This window comes from Halictus rubicundus, chromosome 4 (assembly GCF_050948215.1).
Source record: "Halictus rubicundus isolate RS-2024b chromosome 4, iyHalRubi1_principal, whole genome shotgun sequence".
NCBI lineage: Eukaryota > Metazoa > Arthropoda > Insecta > Hymenoptera > Halictidae > Halictus > Halictus rubicundus.
In genome coordinates this window covers 14,183,279-14,203,971 of record NC_135152.1, presented here as the reverse complement: position 1 = coordinate 14,203,971, position 20,693 = coordinate 14,183,279, and the positions used below count along the sequence as shown (strand labels likewise).

The 20,693-nt window shown below is 42.6% G+C and overlaps 3 protein-coding genes across 8 annotated transcripts in view; 2 read left to right on the top strand and 1 right to left on the bottom strand.

Annotated features, from left to right (window-relative positions):
- Positions 1-13,772, bottom strand: part of LOC143353560 (uncharacterized) — a 33,756-nt gene extending 19,984 nt beyond the window's left edge. For all 6 annotated transcript variants that reach the window (XM_076786975.1, XM_076786980.1, XM_076786979.1 and 3 more), the window contains exons 1-3: positions 12,172-13,772; positions 10,807-11,005; positions 7,775-7,939 (exon numbers count right to left, since the gene is read on the bottom strand). In XM_076786975.1, the coding sequence (XP_076643090.1) occupies positions 7,775-7,939; positions 10,807-11,005; positions 12,172-12,555 (748 nt within the window). In that variant the 5' untranslated portion in view covers positions 12,556-13,772. The remainder of the gene's footprint in view (positions 1-7,774; positions 7,940-10,806; positions 11,006-12,171) is intronic.
- A 1,798-nt stretch (positions 13,773-15,570) lies between these two features.
- Positions 15,571-20,399, top strand: LOC143353597 (piercer of microtubule wall 1 protein-like). Its single transcript, XM_076787050.1, has 2 exons — positions 15,571-15,962; positions 19,829-20,399. Exons 1-2 carry the CDS (start codon positions 15,839-15,841, stop codon positions 20,038-20,040), a joined length of 336 nt encoding a protein of 111 aa, XP_076643165.1. The 5' UTR covers positions 15,571-15,838; the 3' UTR covers positions 20,041-20,399.
- Positions 18,023-19,251, top strand: LOC143353586 (uncharacterized). The gene has a single exon (XM_076787034.1). The coding sequence runs from the start codon at positions 18,125-18,127 to the stop codon at positions 19,133-19,135; it is 1,011 nt and encodes a 336-aa protein (XP_076643149.1). The 5' UTR covers positions 18,023-18,124; the 3' UTR covers positions 19,136-19,251.
- Positions 20,400-20,693: the final 294 nt, after the last annotated feature.

Below are 20,693 nucleotides of genomic sequence, written 5' to 3'. Positions count from 1 at the left end.
TCAAATTGTTTAAAAAGCTTCGACGAATCCTTCTTTTAGAAATTACAACGAACGAACTGGTAACCCGAGACCAAAATTAACGCACTAAATTTGTAGATTCCATACTTTTATGACAAAAATGTTTACGCGCAATTTCAAAGTGTTTAAAAAGCTTCGACGAATGCATTTCAAGTGCCAATAAATGTACCATAAACGTACCAATAAATTGTTTAAAAAAATCTGTGTACTTCCTGGCACAGAAGATTCACATATAGTCATTTCAACTAATTTATTTGATCGCGTTATGCGGGAGTTTACTGTGCTCGTGAAACTAGTCATAAGGTAATGGGTTAAAAATTCTTCTTTCGAGCTTACTAAAAATCTCTTTCATCCGACGTGCTTTCGCGTAGGTTTTCAGGACTTTGAAACAGCCGCAGAAATTGTCCGCGAAGATTATCGTTTAAGTCCAAGGATCGCCGGAGGAGGATTTCCATATTCGTAAACGTTATCGCGGAATAAATACGTATCCGAAAACAGGCGGGTTACGACGCCGTCTCATTTTCCGCTGATTAGTGTCGACGATAAGGAGAACGCTATCGTTCGCGTGGTCAGGTGCCGGAAATAATTAGGAGCACTGCCAGGAGATCGGCGATACGTTTCGGAAGGGAACGTCGACGCTCATCCCGGGCACGAGGACGGAAATAAAAATCGCGAATTATCGACATCTTCCGCTTTGAATCTGGTTCAATCTCGAGGATGGTGGCAGGTAGGATGGAGGCGGGTAGTTGAATATTGATTAAAGGCGAGGAAAGGATACCCGTTTCCAGATAGAATTACCGTTTTCGATGTCAACAACGCCGGATCACATACTCCCGGCCGTCGCTGAAACACGCGAATCCGATCCAATCCGATTCGTTTTGATCCAGGAGCTTCGCGCGATCGCTTATTTTCAGATTCCGCGCGCAGCTGGCGGTCAGTGCGCTCGAATTTCAATAGACGGTAATCAGACTGGCTATTCGAGCGATCCGGTGAACCATAGCTTTCCCCTAATTCGAGTTTCACCGACCGGTTTCTTTGTCATCGAAAAATTTCGCGCCCTACTTCGTCCCTTTTTACAAAGAAACTTGCCGATGGATTTCCTGCTAAATAGTTTACACCGTCGAAATCGTCCTTATACAAGATATGTTTCATCGATTTACGCTGTTTCTCTGTACCTAGTATATTCCCAGATATTCGTTAATCCTCGGACTCCTGCGACCTCCAGGCCTATGCCGGAGTCATTTCTGACCCACACAGATATTCCATTACAGTTTTCTTTCGATATAAGACGGTACAAGCGGGGATAGAATTGTCTTATTTCGAAATAAAAAGCGTCGTCTTATATCGGAATAAAATTGTACATACTGACGGGTCAGGAATGACCCGGCATAGCACGCGGAGGGTCAACAGTAGAATTCAGACAGGTAGAATTGCATTTCGTCCGAAAATAAAGGCATAGCAATCATATTTATCTCTATTCATCGCCAGCACTAGTTTGATTTGTTAATTATAAGGAAACGGGTTAAATACGAGAATGTGTTCTCATACAGATGCAAAGGGTTGTAAGTGTTAAGAACAGTGCAGTACACCCCTAATTGCATTTCCTCTGGACAAACTATTCAACTGCAATTATATTTGGACTTTAATAGCGGAAAACGAGAAAAACGGCGCCTGATGAATATAGTAATTTTTAATGGTCCAGATAAGAGATAAACGTGTCCAGTAAGAAGAAATAATAAATGGACGACGAAAGTAGGTGAGGAAATAACGTGCACGTAAACATTGTATTCATGCGAACACCGGAGTGTGAGTTCTGGCATTATGTAAACGGTGAGCTTTATGATAAACGGTGTAATCATCAGCGCATAATCCGGGCAGATATTATTCAGCAGATACGCTCATTTCGTAAGACCGTGTTTTTGTCGGGACGATGGCTGGCACATCGGGGGTAATGGCTCAGAAACAGTTACTTAATATTTTGAACGCTTCGCTGAACTATTGAAGCACTCCTGTTGAAGAGGGAGGTCGAAGAGAGAGAGAGAGAGAGAGAGAGAGAGAGAGAGAGAGAGAGAACGGAGTTTAGAGGCGTTTGAAAAATTGCGCGAGGTCAATAAGTTTCTGGAGCTAAGGATGAAAAATTACCCTCCGAGTATCCCCGTCGCCTGAACGGAACGAACGTTTCGAAAAGACTGTCCTGGAGAGAAATAAAAGAAAAGGATGATCGAGAATAAAGTGGCGAGCGGTGCCTCGGAGATTTACTTCCTTATCTTGCCTCGGAACTTATTATTTTCTTTTTTTTTTTTTTCGTGCGGTTCGATATATCGACAAATCCCTCCGTTAAAAGTACTGGTTATTGCCGATTTTTTAGCGAAATTATAATCGTCTGCTTTAATCGTAAGACGTGAGAAATACACAGATTTCGTTGCTTGTAATTCGTATTTTCCAATTCTTTCAATATTTTTACTTTTTTTTTGTCATTCTTATTATACGTGTTACAAGTGACTGTTATCGTTCCTGATGGTTAAACAGGAAAATTGCACAGTTCAATTTACAGACCGACCGAGAACGTAGAGAGAAATTAAAATTGACAGACTGGAAAATAACACAGCCATAAATCTAAGAAGAATCCCACCTTCCGCACCCCTAATAATCGGTACAGTAAATGCTCTAATTCCTGCGAAGGCGAAGGCAATTAATTCGCGATATTTATGTAAACGGGAGAAGAAAAACTCACGGCCGCCACGACGTCGCATAACGATTTCCTTGATTCTTTAATGCCCGGCATTCACAGTTCCCGAAGCTCCCGAAGCACTAAATACTTTATCGAGCGATAAAGTCGTTTAAGTGAACGACCCCTAATTACACAAGCTGGTAAACCCTCTTTATAGCCCGGCTGTACACCGATGGTCGATTATGAAAGACGATAAGAATAATCTCGCTAGGAGTCGTGAAAAGTTTAACGATTCGGCAAGCCCGAACCGAAAAGTGGACGGGAGAAAAACAAATAAAAGAAAAAAACCGTCGGGAAAAACGTCTGGAATCGTCTGGGATCGTCGGGACGTGAGATAGAGGTCGGTCCGGAGAGCGGAGGAAAAAAAATTGTTCCCTGGTTGCGCAACCCCTTGATGAAGGGGTTGAATATTCTGCGGGGGTGGAATGCGCGACGCCCCACGGTGGAACGGAACGCCTATTTTCTTGGACGTCCAGACAAATATTTAAACGTCGAGGTTCGCACTGCGGCTTCGTTAAATTTTTGTTAAGCAACCGTGGTGCAACAAATTATAAAGAATATTTCATTTCGCCTTCGTATTCAGTTTGATCCAGTTGTGGGTAATACTGATTTACAAAAAGAACTTCGGTCATTCTGTCTTCATCGGGCAATAATTTCATCGCCAAACGATCGTATGAAATAAATAAATCAATATTTATTCTTATTACAAATAATAATTATTATTACAGACAGTATATCTAAGGATGGACAGTGCTAGACAATATTAACCCTTAGCACTCGAATGGCGACTGAGGCGCCACTAAAAATTGCTGCATCATTATTCAAAATATTTTTTGCATTATTAAATTTGTTTGTATTCAATAAATTCAGTATCGTACGAGTAAATTGCACCATTTTCGTATCTATAACATGAAAAACAAATCTATAGAAGGGAAATATTCTAGGTCGGAAAAAATGTTTCGTTTTCTAGTTAAAATACCTTCGAGTGCAAATGGTTAAGGTATATTCCCGAAGATTAAATGATCAAAACGATACGGTTATTAAAGTTGTTGAACTCAATATTTTATCCTTCATAAAACTACACAAGATGACCATAAGATCTTGTAGAAAATAATATTCAAACAAAATTGTCCACTGTTGTCAGATGCATCCCCTGAAATAATGTAATTTTTAGTATTTTCTTCATAATTCCGACCAGTTGCAATTCCAAACTAATTGTTCGAACTTCTCAAAAAAAAAAAAAAAATTGAAGTCTTATTGTCGAGTCTTAAAAGAGTTATCGTCCTTGTCAGAGTGTCCATTACTGTTTCTAATTCTAAACTAATTGTTCCAACTTCTCAAAAAAAAAAAAAAAAAAATTGAAGTCGTATGGTCGAGTCTCAAAAGAGTTATCGTCCGTGTCAGATTGTCCATTACTGTTTCTAATTCTAAACTAATTGTTCCAACTTCTCAAAAAAAAAAAAAAAAAAATTGAAGTCGTATGGTCGAGTCTCAAAAGAGTTATCGTCCGTGTCAGATTGTCCATTACTGTGTCTAATTCTAAACTAATTATTCCAACTTCTCAAAAAAGAAAAAAAAATTGAAGTCGTATGGTCGAGTCTTAAAAGAGTTATCGTCCTCGTCAGAGTGAATATTACTGTGAGCGTACGAGAGCACGATGCGAGAGTATGTTTCCTGAGCGCCCTCGTCACGCAATGTCTCGCGATGCGTCGCGACGTGGGGGTTCATCGCGCTAAATACGGGTCCCCAAGTAACGGAGAAGACCCGAGGAAAGTTCCGCATTTCCGTTTCGCAGGCGCAACATCATTAAAAGTTTATCAATGACGGGGAACGTCGGCGGCGGTTCGGCCGCGCGTACCGCACCAGGGGCATGCGTGGTCGGCGCGGTACTCGCGCGGCAAAGTCTAATTATTGATCACCGAGCCGCTGGCACGTGAAGGAGGCCTTTTTGTTTTCCGGAAGTGTCCGTGACGACACGGGTATGTGTATCTGCGATACCGATATCGCCAGCCCTCTCTCCCCAAGTGTACCGATAACGGGGTTCCGAAAGTGCTCGGTTTTCGAGTGGCTGCGAAAGTGAGCACCGATCGCCAACGAAAAATGTCCCCGTCGCATAGTGTTCTAAAACGACCATCTGACCACGCGGCACTCGACATTTACGCTCCCAAACCCCTCAAGGCTCCCTATGAAAATTGCTCAACCTCACCCAATCTTCCGACACGTGTACTTTCGTTTCCTACGATTCTATATTATGAGTAGACTGCGGGTCTTTATGCAAAATAAAAAATATTTGCATTGATTGCAAAACCCAGGAGCGAAATAAAGATGTGTTTCTTCCTTTAATCATTTTATTAAGCTAAAACCGATACGCCGTTAAATCTTTTTAACATTTCCACTGCTTTAAATTCTGCTTACCCATTTTTGTCATAAAATCCGCAGTCTAATTATGAGCGATATCATACAATCGATTGTTCAAGGAAGGAATGTATTTCGATTCTTTAATAAGTAGATTTTTGTCAAATTTAAGACTTTGCATCGCTCGGCGAAATTCAAGTGATCCTGGAGGGATTATGCAAGAACATTTCGAAAGAACTAGGCTGAACGGCGACTTTGAACTTTCCGGCACACGCAGTTTCACTATGCCTCACACGCGTTTGCTTATGATTCCGGTTACGTAGCTCGCATTCGAAAAATTATGATTGCCGTTTGTATTCCGAAACTTCCTTGCGAATGGTAGACATAAAGTACATTCTTGCAGAGAATACTTGGTACATAGCTATTTCCTTTTTATTCGATTATTTAGCGTGCGCTGAAATCTTTAGTGCAAATAGGTGCCATAATCTAGAAAGCGATACGAAGTATTGCTAAACAATTGTGATTATAAACTACCCCTTGAGCGATGTAAATGTTGATTTAGAATAGGTATTGAAATTTTTAGTAGAAATAGCTACAGTAGATTGAAGAATACTACAAACGGGATTAAAATTCAAGGCAGTAAAAGTGATATGGACTGAAGCACGATATTCTGATGAATATCCTCTTGATTCGTGCAGATGAATCTTCAAATAAAGTAGGCTATCTTGAATTGTGCGTGTTGATGAGAGTTCTGTGTAGCTATATGAAATTATTTAGCAGAGGTACGTTCTCGCGGAGTTCCTGATGGGTCAGGAAAGTTTCCACGAATTTCTCTTAAGGTATCCGCGGAGCCAGGGATCTTCCGGAAGATGTTGAAGTCGTCCTCGGAAGTCTCTCGAGGACAACCGAGATCTTCCCGGTCGTCCGTCGAAGTCCTTCTGAATTTTCCGGAGGAAAATCGATCTCTTCGTCAAGTCCTTCCCAGGGGGATTCCAAGGCCGCCTGCAACCCTCCCATCAGGTCTCTTGGAACTATTAAAAGTATATCCGAGGTCTACTTATGAATTCGCAAAGTCCTGGTCCTTGCTAGAGGTTCTACGAAATTGTCTCGGATGCCCCTGAGGATTCATACAATTACTAAAACTCTCTTTTAAAATTTCCTCTTATTCCCATTCCGTAGTTCCTCCAAACTTGTCCGCGTAGAATCTGAAGATTAGGTCTTATTGCAATCATCTACGACAATCTTATTCTGCTTCGATTCTTGTAGGAATAATTTTTAATCGAATTTTAACTTGAAGATGCAGTATTAATTTAATTTTTTCGTTCACGCTTGTTTGTAATATGAGAAATGAATATTGCCAAACATTTTTCGCGTACTGGTTTAGCGTGCGTGGAAAAACGACGGATCATTTCCTGTTCCACTATTATCGCACTTTGACGTAAACTGAAACGCGAGGTCGTAATATTTTAACATTTCGAACCGATACGAGACATGTTGAATACTGTACAATCGCACGGAAAATTAAAATTATCGCATTATCGAAATTATTTTCATGCGCCGAACCGGACGGTAATAATTAAGTTACCCTTATCTTCGAAAGGCTAACGAAATTGAAAGAACAAAGTAGTTCAATGCATTTTACGCTCCCGTGTATTTCTATTTGCAGCTTTGAGCTAAAATGAAAATTTTAACGAAGACGGATCGATCTTAACCGATTTAAAAACTGAATAAATTAATGTCTATCTTAATTTCAGTGCATAGGTTAATTTACAGGGTTGCAACGTTGAAATAGACTTTTTTAAAATAATGAATCGAGAATCTCGTTTCATAGTCTGACATTTTTAGAGCACACGACATTTCTATGACTCAGGTCTGTTTCGACACTCGCCGCTGAACTTCTGCTTCGGTTGCTCCATATTTATGAATGCAAAACAGCGATAACGTAAATAATAAGGAACCGGCTGCGGTGGCAGAACTGTAAATCGCATCGCGGTTTTTAACGTCGGCCGGCACAAAGATCGCTTCTTGCGGAGCGACGTTTTTCATCCACGAAAACGAAACACGAAGTTCCATTGAACAAGACAACGCGACGCGTTGCGCTCCCGTGTTATGAGAGGGCCTATTGTTTATTCAGAGTAACTGGCCGTGGTTAAAACATTGCTGTTTCTTGTACGCTACTTCCTGCTGTCCTAATCATAGCGGTTCGCAGAAATGTAAAGTGCAAATTGTGGTGGCACCGTGCAGCTTCGAACCGGAAAACCGTGTTACCACGAAACTGCAGAACATCCTAAGGTAATTCTCCCATCAGAAATTGCAAATCCTTCCAATAAACAATATCGATACATTCTTTCCCAGCCACCGCTATTAAATTATAATTTTATGCAACCTCTTGGACAATTCGTTCTAGAATCTGAAAATCACTTTTCACGATTCAAACAATTCGGTCCTCCCATTGTATAAATTGATGTGATTATTTCTGATTAGCGAAGTGTATTTGACGATTTAATAACCGTTGTTCCAGTTGCATCAATTTGTTTCTGAATTAAAATATTCGAGTGATTTTAAGCGTTCGATATTGAGTCTCGATTTATTCAGAGAGACCATCGACCCTCGAGCCCCATGAATAGAAGGATGCGACAATTTATTAAGCATATGCTAATTTATACTCACTATGTTTTCGGCTGTAGGCTTGAAGGTACGCTGTAATAATGTCGCATTGTTTTTCACGCTTGGTGCTCAGGTAATCCTTCCGACGCAGCTGGCGGATCAGCAAGCCGCCTGTATGACTGATATGGTCTTGTAAATTCCGTATTAGAATTTGAAGTTCACTTTTGCCTGTAGAAGAGAAACCGTTCGCTATTAATAAACATAAAATTCCACCATAGAAACGCCGACATTTTCTCTAATAACAAGACGCACATCTATTGCAACAGATAAATCGTTTCATCGGTTAAGAATAAACCATTTCTCTGAAAGAGGCTGTAACTTAGGCATTTTTTAAGATATTCTCACGAAAAAGTTACTAACTGAGTACGACACATGTGCTTTGAAACAAGGTATTTGCTTTTAAAAAGTTTCTACACTCATATGGAAATTAATTATAATAAAATATGGAAATTGATACTCGTATGGTCTCCTGCTCACTCCTGCCGTAAACGCATGAAGTCTACAATCGAATAACGACGGTGATCTAAGCTAGATTTTTGTCCGGAAGGGATCGACGAAAGGATGCCACGTTCCGGGGGGGGGGGCGAATTATGCGAAATCGAAAATGCAACGAGCAGGGAGGCTGTGCAGGGGATCCGGGGCGGCACTTTCGAATTGAAAGGGGCGCGTTCATGCGAGCTCAGGTTAGGCGAGACAAGGCGGGACACCGGCGAGGAGTTGGTGAATTGAAGCCGCAATCTTGATAACGGCCCGAAAGGGCTCTCCCTGTGTACACACTCGGCCCAAGATTGCAGTTTTCCAACTCTTCCCGCTGTTACTTATGCTCCCTACGTTCACCGGGATCCAGCCCGGAAGAGTGACTGCCGGGTACCGACGCGACGCTATGTTCCTTTGATCATTCCGAACACGGGGCCAGATGTTCTCAATCGCGCGGCTCCTGGGAGCCCGCCTAAGCCCGCCTTAACTAAGTTGAATTACGTTAACTTCCGCGTTAAAATTTAAATTGGAGAACTCTCCGCGAAATGGTACATCCACGGCGAATATAAAAACGTCCGCGACGGAGACATCTTTGACGGGCCCCGGGACTCTGTAACGGGCGTTTCGCACTCGACGCACGTCTGCACGACATTGCGTATTCATATCGACACGTGCCATCAGGGATTAGCGAAATGCCCTGTGACTTTGTCTCTCGGAGCACCGAGAATTCAATATACTTAATTCCGCGAAAGGAATCCGGGTCGCTCCGATACGATTATTCTGCCCTTAACCCATTTCGATCTACCTAGAAGAAGATCTACGTCAGAGTTCATTGGATCGTCGCATGTAAAATGTGTTCGAGCTTCAACAGTGACGTTAAAACAAAAACGTCACTCTTCTCTAAACGAACTTATCGATGAAAGTAAACACCAAACTACTCGACGTCTTCGAATCATCAAAGGTTTTATTCGCTTTTCAAATATTTGTAAAGAAATGGTATTCCTTTGATTCAAATTTTACCGCGCTTCGCGCGTTGTAAAACGTAGGTTGTAGATTATCGACTGTTAGAAAGAAGGACGAGGAGAAAGAGATAGATAGATAGAGGATTACGATGTAGAGCACGTGCTCATAAATTCAGACAGTAACAAAAGTGTAAATAAAAAAGTGAGATATACATGGTCATCCGTTTTTAAACGGCCAAACGTCAACCAGCTATAGAGGACCATAAATGGAACAACTTTCACCCCTTGTTTTGATTCGAAGTTATTTCATTCGGTCTCCACGGCGTGCCCCATGTAAAAAAAAACCAAGATCCAAAGGTCATACAAAAAAGTTGACTGAATAAAAAAGATGCCCCTATTTATTTTAAACCAAACAAAGGAAAAATCATCAAGATACATAATTGCAGTCCTAATATATTTGATCTTAAGTGAACGCAAAAAATGACGGGTTTTTGCAATTATCTAAAAATCAAGACCGAATCAAAAAAAGTGTTAGGGGTGAAAGTTGTTTCATTTGGGGTCCTGTATAGCTGGTTGACGTTTGGCCGTTTAAAAACGAATGACCATGTAGAATAAACTTTAAATGTCGTTTCGTCGTTTACAGTTAAGATTGTACATAGTGTAGACAATTGTTGTAGTATAGCATAATGAATACAGGAGAAAATCGTCGTTTACAGGGAAACAATTTCTAGTTTATTTTGAAAATCCTGTGCAATAGATAACTGTCTTATATATTCTATTTTGTTTTCTAGTCCGTTTCCGAACGCAGGAAAGTCACGATGACGTTACAAGCTTGTACAAAGGAGACGGTGTTTCTTCGTGGGTTCCGACTGTAAGACCACGAGATCGCACCCCTATTTTTCCCTATGCATGTTCAACGAAGCAGCATCGTCTATAGAAATAAAAGAAGTGGTTCTCCCGCGGAAAGAAAAAGGGGGGGGGGAAGTAGCACTCCAAGTCAAAGAACCTTCTCGCCTTGAAGTCGACGAGGTCGCTTGTCTGTCTGGGCACCGCGACCTCTTGTCTCGTCAGCATCCGCCGAAGTGTCTTCGCCTAATTCGAATGGATTTCGAGCCTCTATCGTCGCGTCGAATCGACATTAGAAAATGCAAGGAGATTGAGAAACGGTAACGCAGCATCGCGCGTCATAACTTTTCGAATCTTCGCTTCGATCTCACGGAACTCTTTCTCTATTCCGAATTTTCCTGTCGCGACGTCGAGTGACAATCTGAAACGTTATTATCTGTATTTCAATAACGAGTTACGTTCATGGATTATTGTGAAGGAAACGATAATGCAGAATTCGCAGACGCCTCTGCGCCGTGTCCCGTCTACGTCCCGTCCCGTAACAATTGCGTTCGTTCCCTCTATATTATGAAATTCTACGCGCTAAATAATCGCCCGGCGTGGTTCGACAATGAGAAGCTTCCACAATAAATGTCCCCGATGTAAACCCATTTATCAGACGCCCACGCTCCTCTCTTCTCCCCCCCCCCCTCCCCTCGCCCTACCGGCCGGTGTTATAGACATTTGTATCTCTTATTGAGTTACTCTTACTTTTCCATAGCAGACGCGCCTTTTGCAGCTGCCGATGCTGCGGACGCGCCTTCAGGGACGAGGCTGTCGAGTCACTTTCCGATCGTCCCCTGTCACCGTCTGGCAGCCCGTAGATATCCAGCAACAGCTGATCCACCAGCGACGAGACGGATCGTTCCTCTCTTCTTGACGGTGCGTCGGGCAACGGCGACGGATACGTCTGAAACACGCGACGACGACGCATCCCCATTATCGGCGGACTCGAATCAAATTCAACGGATATCTAATTACGAAAACATCCGATCAATCCACCCCACGGAATTCCAATTCCCGTTCCGCGCTGCACCGGCGAACCGAAGCTTACCGCTGCGATGCACTTTCCTCCAATTTATGCCCGTTTCTTATTGCAGCGAATCTCATTTGACGCGCTCTAAGCTGCGGACAGAATCGAATTCCTTCAGCTTTGTAATGTCACTCTCTAATATCCCGGAATTTTGTTAATTTCGGAAACATCTTAGAAAAAAAAAAATTAACGCGAAGGAAGTGTACGACTTTCCTTTCTGAAATTGTAACAGTCGTCGACGATTTTGCAAATGTATCTGGAGTGCGAATAATTTTTGTGCGCCACTGGACGCATTTCACGGTAAAATAATGAAAGTCACCGAGTCCCGATTTTTCTACAAACGACAGAATAACGATTTAAAACGTTTGCGTACAAGTTACCTTTTTATTTCAGTTCTAATTAATTAATGCCTGCAATCGATGCCCACCAATTACCACTATACCGACCGAGCAATAAGTGCGACTGACGTATATTGCTGTGTAACAGTGACAAGACTGTGCCCATTCAGACTTCAGACAACATTTTTTGTAATATGTGCTTCAATGAAGAGGTGCGTTAACAATATTCCGATGAAAACATTTTTACAATTTCAGTAATTGTAAAAGAAAAAATTAGGAACCAGTCATTTTGACTGCTCCGGTCGTTCTAGTGTTAATGATCAACAGTCGAGTAATTGTATCACGACGAATAAATCGGATTCGTTCTGAGCAGAAATTCTTGCAACTGCATAAAAGCATGAAACATCGCAACCTATATTTCTTCAAAAATAAATACACAGCCTTTAATTCGCCCTTTACCACCGCCGAGTTAATAATTCAATTATTACGATTGAGCTTTATCGAGCCCGATTATTTATAGCTAAGTCGAGCGACTGCACTTTGGTAGCGCACGCTGTAATACCGGTATTAATTTCCTATTAACCTTCGACCTTTGATTACCCCCGGTGTTCAGGATCATTCAGAAAGCGAGATTAGTGGGCGTACTAACGGCGTGGCCTTAGCTAGCCTATAAAACCGAAAGAAGTAACTGTGAAACAGGATTACCTTCGGATTCCGAACTTCGGTCTCGCTCTTCGCGGCGCCATTGTTCTTGCAGTGGTGTTGCGCCATGTGCCCCGTGTCGCCGACCGATTTCGATCTCTTCAAGCATTTCCTAGGCGGTTTCGCCTGCACGATGCTCGCTCTTCTAATCGGCTTCTTCTTATTCAGCTCCATAAAATCCGGCCCCTGCCAGTCCCGCTGTATCAAGTTGCATTTTCTTCGCGCGTACAACGAGGGAAACTGATATCCGTCCGCACAATAGAGCAGATTTCGCGTCTGCCGGGTGACGTACACGTCACCGAACACGCGCTCATTTTCCACGGACACGCATTTCACGCGGTAGCTGATTTCCGCGTATTTCTTCAGAGGTGTCACGTTGCAGCTCATCTTCCGTCAGCTGTTTCGATTATCCTCGAACGAAACTCGAAAATCGACCGAGTAATCCCCGAGACAATTAATCCCTCCACCGACAATCCTGCTGTTCCCTTCGAAATGTTCTACGATGACGTCGTGCAACCATCCCAATCGACAACGGTCATCCCGATCCGTGCAACGTCACTTGAACGCGGAAACTCGTTAGCAGGTTACAAGAGCGATCGGCTCGCGCCGCCGCAGGAAACGCAGAAAATTATTGCGACTCGTTTCGCGCGAGCGTTCGCGTTTCCCGGCGATTCGGGAGCGGAAAATTAACATAATTGAACGATCCGCGCGCGAGGCCTGTCGTTAAGCGAACAGATAAATCGCCGGACAATACCTCTGTGACATTTGCACGCGGAACAGGAGATAAAGAACGACCTTCGTCGCAGTTGCAATTATCTGACATTTATCATTTTTGATACGCGACGCGCCGTAATTGTTACCACCGCCACCCGCTCGCGCAGAAATCAAGGTTTCCCGAGCCGAACATGTGTCTTTGCTATTGTTGCGAACTGGCCCGGTCATAGCGACAAGCTGAAACGTTGTCGCGAATTATGCGAACGTGTTCTCGCAAACGATCGGTTCCGGTGGCGTTGTCGGAAACCGGTTCGCGTCTGTCCCTGCGTTTTTTCTTTAATTTCTCTGTTGCAATTAATTATTACAATATTTACCACGTCCAAGAATACGTCGATTTTGTAACAATCTGTTTGTTGGAACACAATTTTCTGTTCGTTGCAATTAATTCTTAGAATATTTAGCACCTTTAGAAATATTCTTTTAAATTCTGTCCCCTATGCTTCTTCAAGTCACATTTTATGTTCGTTCGAAAATGATTTATGCTCTAATCTGTTTCCGTGTTTCTCCTAGGAATATCATTGTGATTGAAAGGGTTAATTATGATATTCCGAGTGTTAAGAAATGTTTCGACGCCACCGCGTTCTCTCGCGAGACCATTTTTCACTTGTCGCAGTAACAAATATGTTCACCGACACATTACCGGTTTGAAAATAAATCCGCACAAACACTGTCACTTATTTTTCCTTTGTTAGAGCTCGCGTACGAGTTAAGGAGGATATATGCTCGAGCGTATTCGTGCGGTGCGTTGAATTGGTTCGACCACGTCCACATTTCGCAGCGCAGCACACAGGCATCGTGACCCTTATCGGGAGCCCGGCAATACACTTCTGGTGGACAGACCGCAACTGGAAGTGTCGGCGATGATAATCGTTTCATTACGTCTATACCTACGCTCGCGTTGCCGGCGAGTATGACGGCAGAGGTGGTGCACAACTAATGGAACAGTTGTGCATTAAAATTGCCACGTGCCCAGCGAAAATACCTCGTGCACCTCTGAAAATAAAATTCGTCGTCGCTAATCTTCTCGTTTAGACATTTTATTTCAGCACGAAACAACAGCGTGGGAGGATTAAATCGTGAAAAAGAAGCCACGTGTCCGGTACAGATTCAATAAACCGCGAGGATGTTTGCAAAATAACGTTAATAGCTCGTTCCCAACGAAGACAATTTCATTTTAGCACGAGACATCAACCTGCGAGTTTCGAAACGGGAAAAGGAAGCCACGTGGCCAGCGAAATTGCGATGAACCTCGTGGATCTCTGCGACATCAAATTTAACGTTAATAGTTCGCTCGTTTATAACAAAGGCCGTTCTACTTTAGCACGAAACCGTCAGAAGTTTTCGAAGAACGAGAGAAAGCCACGTGAAAAATATATACCAGATCAAAAATCTGCCTGTTCGCAACCGAGACAATTTTATTATTTTACAAAATGATTTAGAACGCTCTACACGAGGCTGTCCAAAGAAGATACAACGAATCTAGCAAATCTCGAAAAATTGAACATTAATAATCTGCTTGTCCGACAGCTAGAAAAACGTTATCGTTGAACGAAACGTCAATACATACGAAGGTTCGGGAGAAGAAAAGCGAGAAGTTGGACGCGTAACGAAAAACTTTTAATTATTTTATACCCGGGACAGCGTGGAGGAGGGTCGGGCCGTTCGGTCTTGCGCTCGGTTCGGTTTTTCCTCGGGTTTAATTTTCTTGGCTCGCGATCCGCGGGTAATTGCCGAGGAAAAATGTCTCTTACCGGTCACGTCTTATTCCCACACGGTTCCCGCGGACTTCTAGCAGGAAGTTCGTGGGGACGCGCGATTTTAAGCCGGTCAACGAAACCACTACTGTTATCGACGTCGCTGATAGCGCGACCGATGTAATGTAGTGCACACTCAGCTAGAATTTTAAATGCTTGCCGGGCGTGCAGTAGTCGTTCACCTGGCTGGTTCAATAACCCTCTTTCCTCACAAAAAAAAAGAGTGCTCCGAAGGGACCGAGCCCCTATCCTCTCTCGCTGGCAAGTGCACACAGCCCGACTATTTTAAGCGTGAACCTGTTTATAAATACATTTTACGTAACAGCAAAATCTGTGACAGAAATTTCAACTCCTTAACAGTCTTCAAGCATATCCTCTCGATGAAGTCGAAATCAAACGGTCTGGGAACATCGGTTCAGATAAAGTTACGCTGATTCTGTAAAACAACGAGAATTATATTCGTTCGCGCAAACATCTAAATAAATTGGGAACACAAATTCAAATTAACCCTTAAATGCATGAGCGGGGTCCGCAAAGGACCCCAGTGTTGGATTTTGTGTTAACATTTTTAGCCGCGCGATTTGTGAACCGAGAGTTCAGCTATTTGTTTCTGTCAATATTTAGGTTATGTTTAATGTGTTTACAGAAATAAATTGTTGCTGTAATCAAAGTTAGCAAGGAATTAGGTAAGCGGGGTCCTCAATGGACACCATGCATGAATTCATGTTCTTAATATTTAGTTTACCTATGCACTTAAGGGTTAATTGCGCTTGTTACGCATTTTCCCGCCACGATGTAGTTTGAGGTTTACTAAAATGTTTGAGAACATTATGTGTTCGGTGGTTTTTGAAAAGAATTATCGGGTTTGGAAATGATGGAAATCGCGTAATACTGTAATGTACGTGAAAATGATGGTAATTTCGAGTTTTGAATTTTAGCAGCAGGCCAGGACAGCCATGGGATTATTGTTTGATCGATTACACCGGACGTTCGAGATACTGTCGCTATAGGAACGAAACATTCGCGGCTGATGTCAGAGCAGAAATTACAGCGTGGTTCCATGGTGTTCGACGGAGATTATGCTTTGGGAAACCGGCGTCAGGATACGTTTGTATCTCGATTGATCCGCCGGAGGTCCGAATATGATAGAAACGCGATGTGTGTGCGCAGAAAAGAAGGCTCGGGAGGAGGGAAAGGACGCGCTGGGTCCTCGCACCGATGACATTTACGGAACCTGCAATCTTCCGACTCGCTTCATGTACCCGCGTGAGTCTAAATAATTTATCAATAGCGACGTTTCGTACCGTACATGCTCGCTCAATAGTTCCGAGCCCCCATCTATCCTGCTGAATTTATTATATTGACCCTTTGTGCCACGTTTCTCTTTCGAAATTTCTTGCACTCGGGTTATATATGGGGTTGCGGTATAAATTGTTTATGTTTCAAACGCAATTGTGCCTCGATAATAAATTTATACGTTTTATACCATTTTGCAGTCTCACTCCTACTCTTTCCGACGAATTTGTTAATCTAATTAAAAATTTTCTTCTATTTCAAGTCGAGAATTGAGTGAAATTTTAAGATTTAGTGGAATCGAGTTAACAGTAGGTTTACGAAGCACTAGAAGTGAATATTTTACATTACTTTATAATAAGAAGAAGAATGTGTCTATTCAAGTTTTTTTAGCCATTTTTTAGATAATATATACCTAAAGAAATAAATTTGTTGAGTAATTCCACGTAGGTGGGCCTTCACAATCTCAATAATCGTAAATTAAAAATATTAGAATCCGTCATTTTCACGGGTCCCGTAAACCCGAGAACAAAAAAGGGCCATTTTGGCCTATAACTACAAATCTCTTTGACACTCTCCGGCTGTTTTAGCTTCTCGATTACATCCACACGAGAGAACGTGGCAAAAATGTTCGCACGTTTTTTTTCCAATTTCACACTGAATTACTTTCAACCTGCTGTGAAAAGAACTTTTAACCAAATTGAAAAATTCGAGACGCGTTTGAAAGAGGAAAAATGGAATTGCAACACGGTATAAAACGTAACAAAAATTTATATTCCAAACTAAAACTACAGTTGAAACATAAGCGACAGAAGTTGTGCAGCAACCCAACGCTTTCTAAATAATCATTTCCTAAAGAAAACATATATTAACGCACCAGAAATAATATATTTACAAAAATAAACTATTCCACATTATTTGGAACAATCAAAGGTTGCTCAAATTCAGGGATGACTGTGAATTTGTTGTATATTCCAATGAAGACTGTTTCCAACTTCTGTGCAACAGTGAACAATGCATCGTTGCCGATAGCAAATTACAAAACGATGAGTCGCGCGTCGTGCAAGACATGATTGTTTCGCAGTTCGATTCTTTGACCGAACGAATTAATGAAAATTTAATTAATATCGATATGTAAGTGTGCGTTGGCGGTTCGCTTAATTGGTTCCCGATTCGGTTTCGTGCATCACGGGAACAACAGACTTCGCGGAAGACAATTGCTGTAAGAAGTTCCTCCGTATTAAAACGATAACGCTCTGCTATTAATAAGCCAGTACTCGCGCTCGGCACTCTCGCCGGGGCTTATCGGTGTTTCAGAGCATTTTTGCACATGTCGCAGGAACCCTTCACAAGATAGCCGTTGTTGGAAATGTACACAATTCCTCTCTTTCAACGCAACTTTCTCTGTGAGCCGTTCTGTGCCATAAAGACGGAAAGAATAATTTACCGAGAAGCGAATAAAATCGTGCTCTCGTAATTCCACCCTTCAAGTACCGTCTGAAAAAAAAGCGAAGACCATTACTTTTAGTGCGTCGCGAAGAAGAGAAAAAGTAGATCGAAAGCAGAAAACGAAACGCGGTGCCGTTTCGAGTGGCTTGAATTATTTCCCTGGGCGCATTGAAACAATAATTAAACTTCGCGTTGCAATGAAAATATCGTTTCACTGCGATCCTAAAATTTGCACGGAGCCTCGAAAAATAAATCGGCGAAATCTGCTTTGAACTTCAGCAGCCGTCAGCTTCAAAAGAATATGAGGAGCTGTCGCCGAAAATTCGGAAAAATTCTCTGTCGTCTGAAAAAGCGAATTACGAATATTAATCTCGGTCGGTGGAGGATGAAACGTGATTTCAATAAAATTGAATTCCAAGATGAAACGGCCGGTGGTCAAGTTATCAGCGGACGGCGAGATACAGAGGTTTTAATAAAGCCGGCGGGAATCGGCTCGCGGCAAAATGAATAAAACATCTAATTTCTACGAAACTGACCGCGGTCGCGAATGATCGCGTCGCATTGGACGCACGGATCGGCTGGTTCTATCATTTGAGAAGTAACCGTCGGTTTACACGCTCGGCCGGTCTCGGATAGGGTCTTAATCTCGAAGCCGTTCAGTGGGCATCCAGCAGTCTGAGGGAACCATGCGCTTCCTCTTGCTCGTTTATCTCCTGTTATCGGTCAGTGGTCAAGACGCCAGCACGGAGGAAGCGGACTGCCAGGTTTACAACCATCTTTACGTTTGCCTGGGGAACGGCGTGCTGCAGAACGTCGCGTTCGAGGATGTCAACGCGGTGCAGACGATCGAGGACATAGAGCTGCACCTCGAGGGCCTTGGCATCGTCGACATCGCCAAGGACGCGTTCCTCGAGGTGGCCAACTCTTCGGCGATCTATCTACGCGACAACGAGCTGACCGTCATCGCCAGACACTATTTCACCGCCCTGGACCAGCTGACTTACCTGGAGCTGAAGAACAACACGATCGTCGAGCTGGAGGACGGCGCGTTCGCCAGGCTGCGCAGCCTGGAGACCCTGCTGCTCGACTACAATAACATCTCCAGCTTCAAACCCGGCACCTGGAAAGGTCTGAACGATCTCCGAGAGCTGTACGCCACGAACAATAATATTGTTCCGAGGAGGAACATGTTCAAAGGGCTCAGACACCTAGAGACGCTCGCGCTAGACAACAATGAAATTACCGAGCTGCCCGTGGGCACATTCGACGGATTGCCGCACATCGATCTGCTGTATCTCTCCAGGAACAATATTTCATCCCTCCATGCCGAGACCTTCCGTGGGCTAGGAGAGGTGAACGAATTGGATTTGGGGAGGAACCCGCTGACGAATCTACCCGCCGGCACCTTCCGACACTTGAAGAAGCTGAACTCCCTCTGGCTGAACGGGAATCGTATTGTCACGCTCAGGGCCAACGCTTTCGAGGGATTGGATAATTTGTTGGTACTGTTTCTGAGCGGCAACGAGCTACGTCACGTCGACATGTCCGCCTTCGGTAGGATGAAGAACGTCACGGTGGACCCTGGGTTCAAGATACGCGGAGCTTTCGTCGACCGTGTCTCGACCGTGCACGGACGGTTTCAGTGTCATAGTGTCTCCGATCAGTTGCCCTACGAGTGCGTCGGATCCAAACTGTAATCACGTGTCGAGCGATGCTTATTGTAACCCGAAATTTTTGTATACGCACGAATCCCCGTCGAATTTATATATGTATTTAAATAACGCCGCGGAGCGCGTGGTTTTCTAATAAAAGTTTGTACCAGCATTTCTTCTCGATTTTCTTGAACCGAATGGAAATTAGCGGATTTCGTAACACGGAATCGTGAAAAGAAAGTTTTAATTTTCATTACCATGCGAACAGCATGCGCATCATTAAACTTAAAGTTTTAATCGAGGCTGACCTTTCGGGACGAGTTTTAGAAACATTGGAAACTGTATAAACATCGCAGGCTATTAACTCTTTGCACTCGAGCGGTGACTCTGAAGCACCACTGGAAATTATTGTGGCATTATTTCAAAAAAAAATATTTGTTACATTACACAATTTGTATTTAATAGATCACTAAACATTTAAATATTATATGTAGAAATCGGATCGGTTTCGTGCGAATAACATGAAGATATTGCAAGACGGAAGATACATTTAGTTTTAGAAAATAGCGCCGAGTGCAAAGGGTTAACGATACTTGGTATTGTGTCCGTGATATTCGCAGAATTTTCTGATATTCTGTAATGAATAAAACTGTGCATTGTCGAGCGTCTACGGTGCTCGACAATAAGAGTTTGCCGCGAAACAAAGGGCAGTTTATCCGATGGAAGTTATTTTTGCAGGAACCTTCCTGGGATACCGGCAGGACGACAGTCCACTTCCGCATCCTTGTTACAGAAGCACGTCGATGGATTACGGATGGTACGCGCCATCCATACACACGGTGCCCACGAGATATTACCCGAGAAACACTTCTTTCAGCGAACATCAAGCTCTCGGCGGAATGTATAGAAACTGCTCCCTCAACACGGAACTGGACAAAAGCATTGTTTAAGTATCTTATCAGCTGCCTATGGAAATAATCCACCCCGATTCAGCTAGCTTCGCGCGCACAATTATACAACATCCAACGAGAGGATATTTTTCGGAAACGTATAAAATATGCACCGTGTATCCTGCACCTATTTTCAATAAATATTTTCGATATGACTCTACATCTATTTTTAATAACTTTTCTATGTATGATTCTACACAGTGCTTCATATTTAAACTGTGATAAGCTGCTGATATTGTGCTTTTACAAGTATAAGCAGACTGAATGTAAAACACTTTTTTTCTTTACTTTACATTATTTATTTTTCTCTTTCTTTCTCAACTACTTTATTTTTCAGCATTGAAAAATACTGCCGTCGACTTATAAAATTATTAGGAGAAGAAATTAACATCAATGAGTAAATAATGAATTAAGTGTTTTATTAAATCACAGTTCATGAAATATTGTAAACGGTACCATCAATGGAGTCAAAAGAAAATTGCAAGGACTTAGTGACATTAAAGCATTAAGCTAGCTTCGCGCGCACAATTATACAACATCCAACGAGAGGATATTTTTCAGAAACGTATAAAATATGCACCGTGTATCCTGCACCTATTTTCAATAAATATTTTCACTATGACTCTACATCTATTTTTAATAACTCTTCTATG

Excerpts from the sequence above, each read along its gene's own strand:
- LOC143353597 (XM_076787050.1), top strand. The coding sequence starts at position 15,839 with ATGATAGAAACGCGATGTGTGTGCGCAGAAAAGAAGGCTCGGGAGGAG. Across the intron at positions 15,963-19,828 it reads GACTCGCTTCATGTACCCGC|GAACCTTCCTGGGATACCGG; the intron begins GTGAGTCTAAAT and ends TTATTTTTGCAG.
- LOC143353586 (XM_076787034.1), top strand. The coding sequence starts at position 18,125 with ATGCGCTTCCTCTTGCTCGTTTATCTCCTGTTATCGGTCAGTGGTCAA.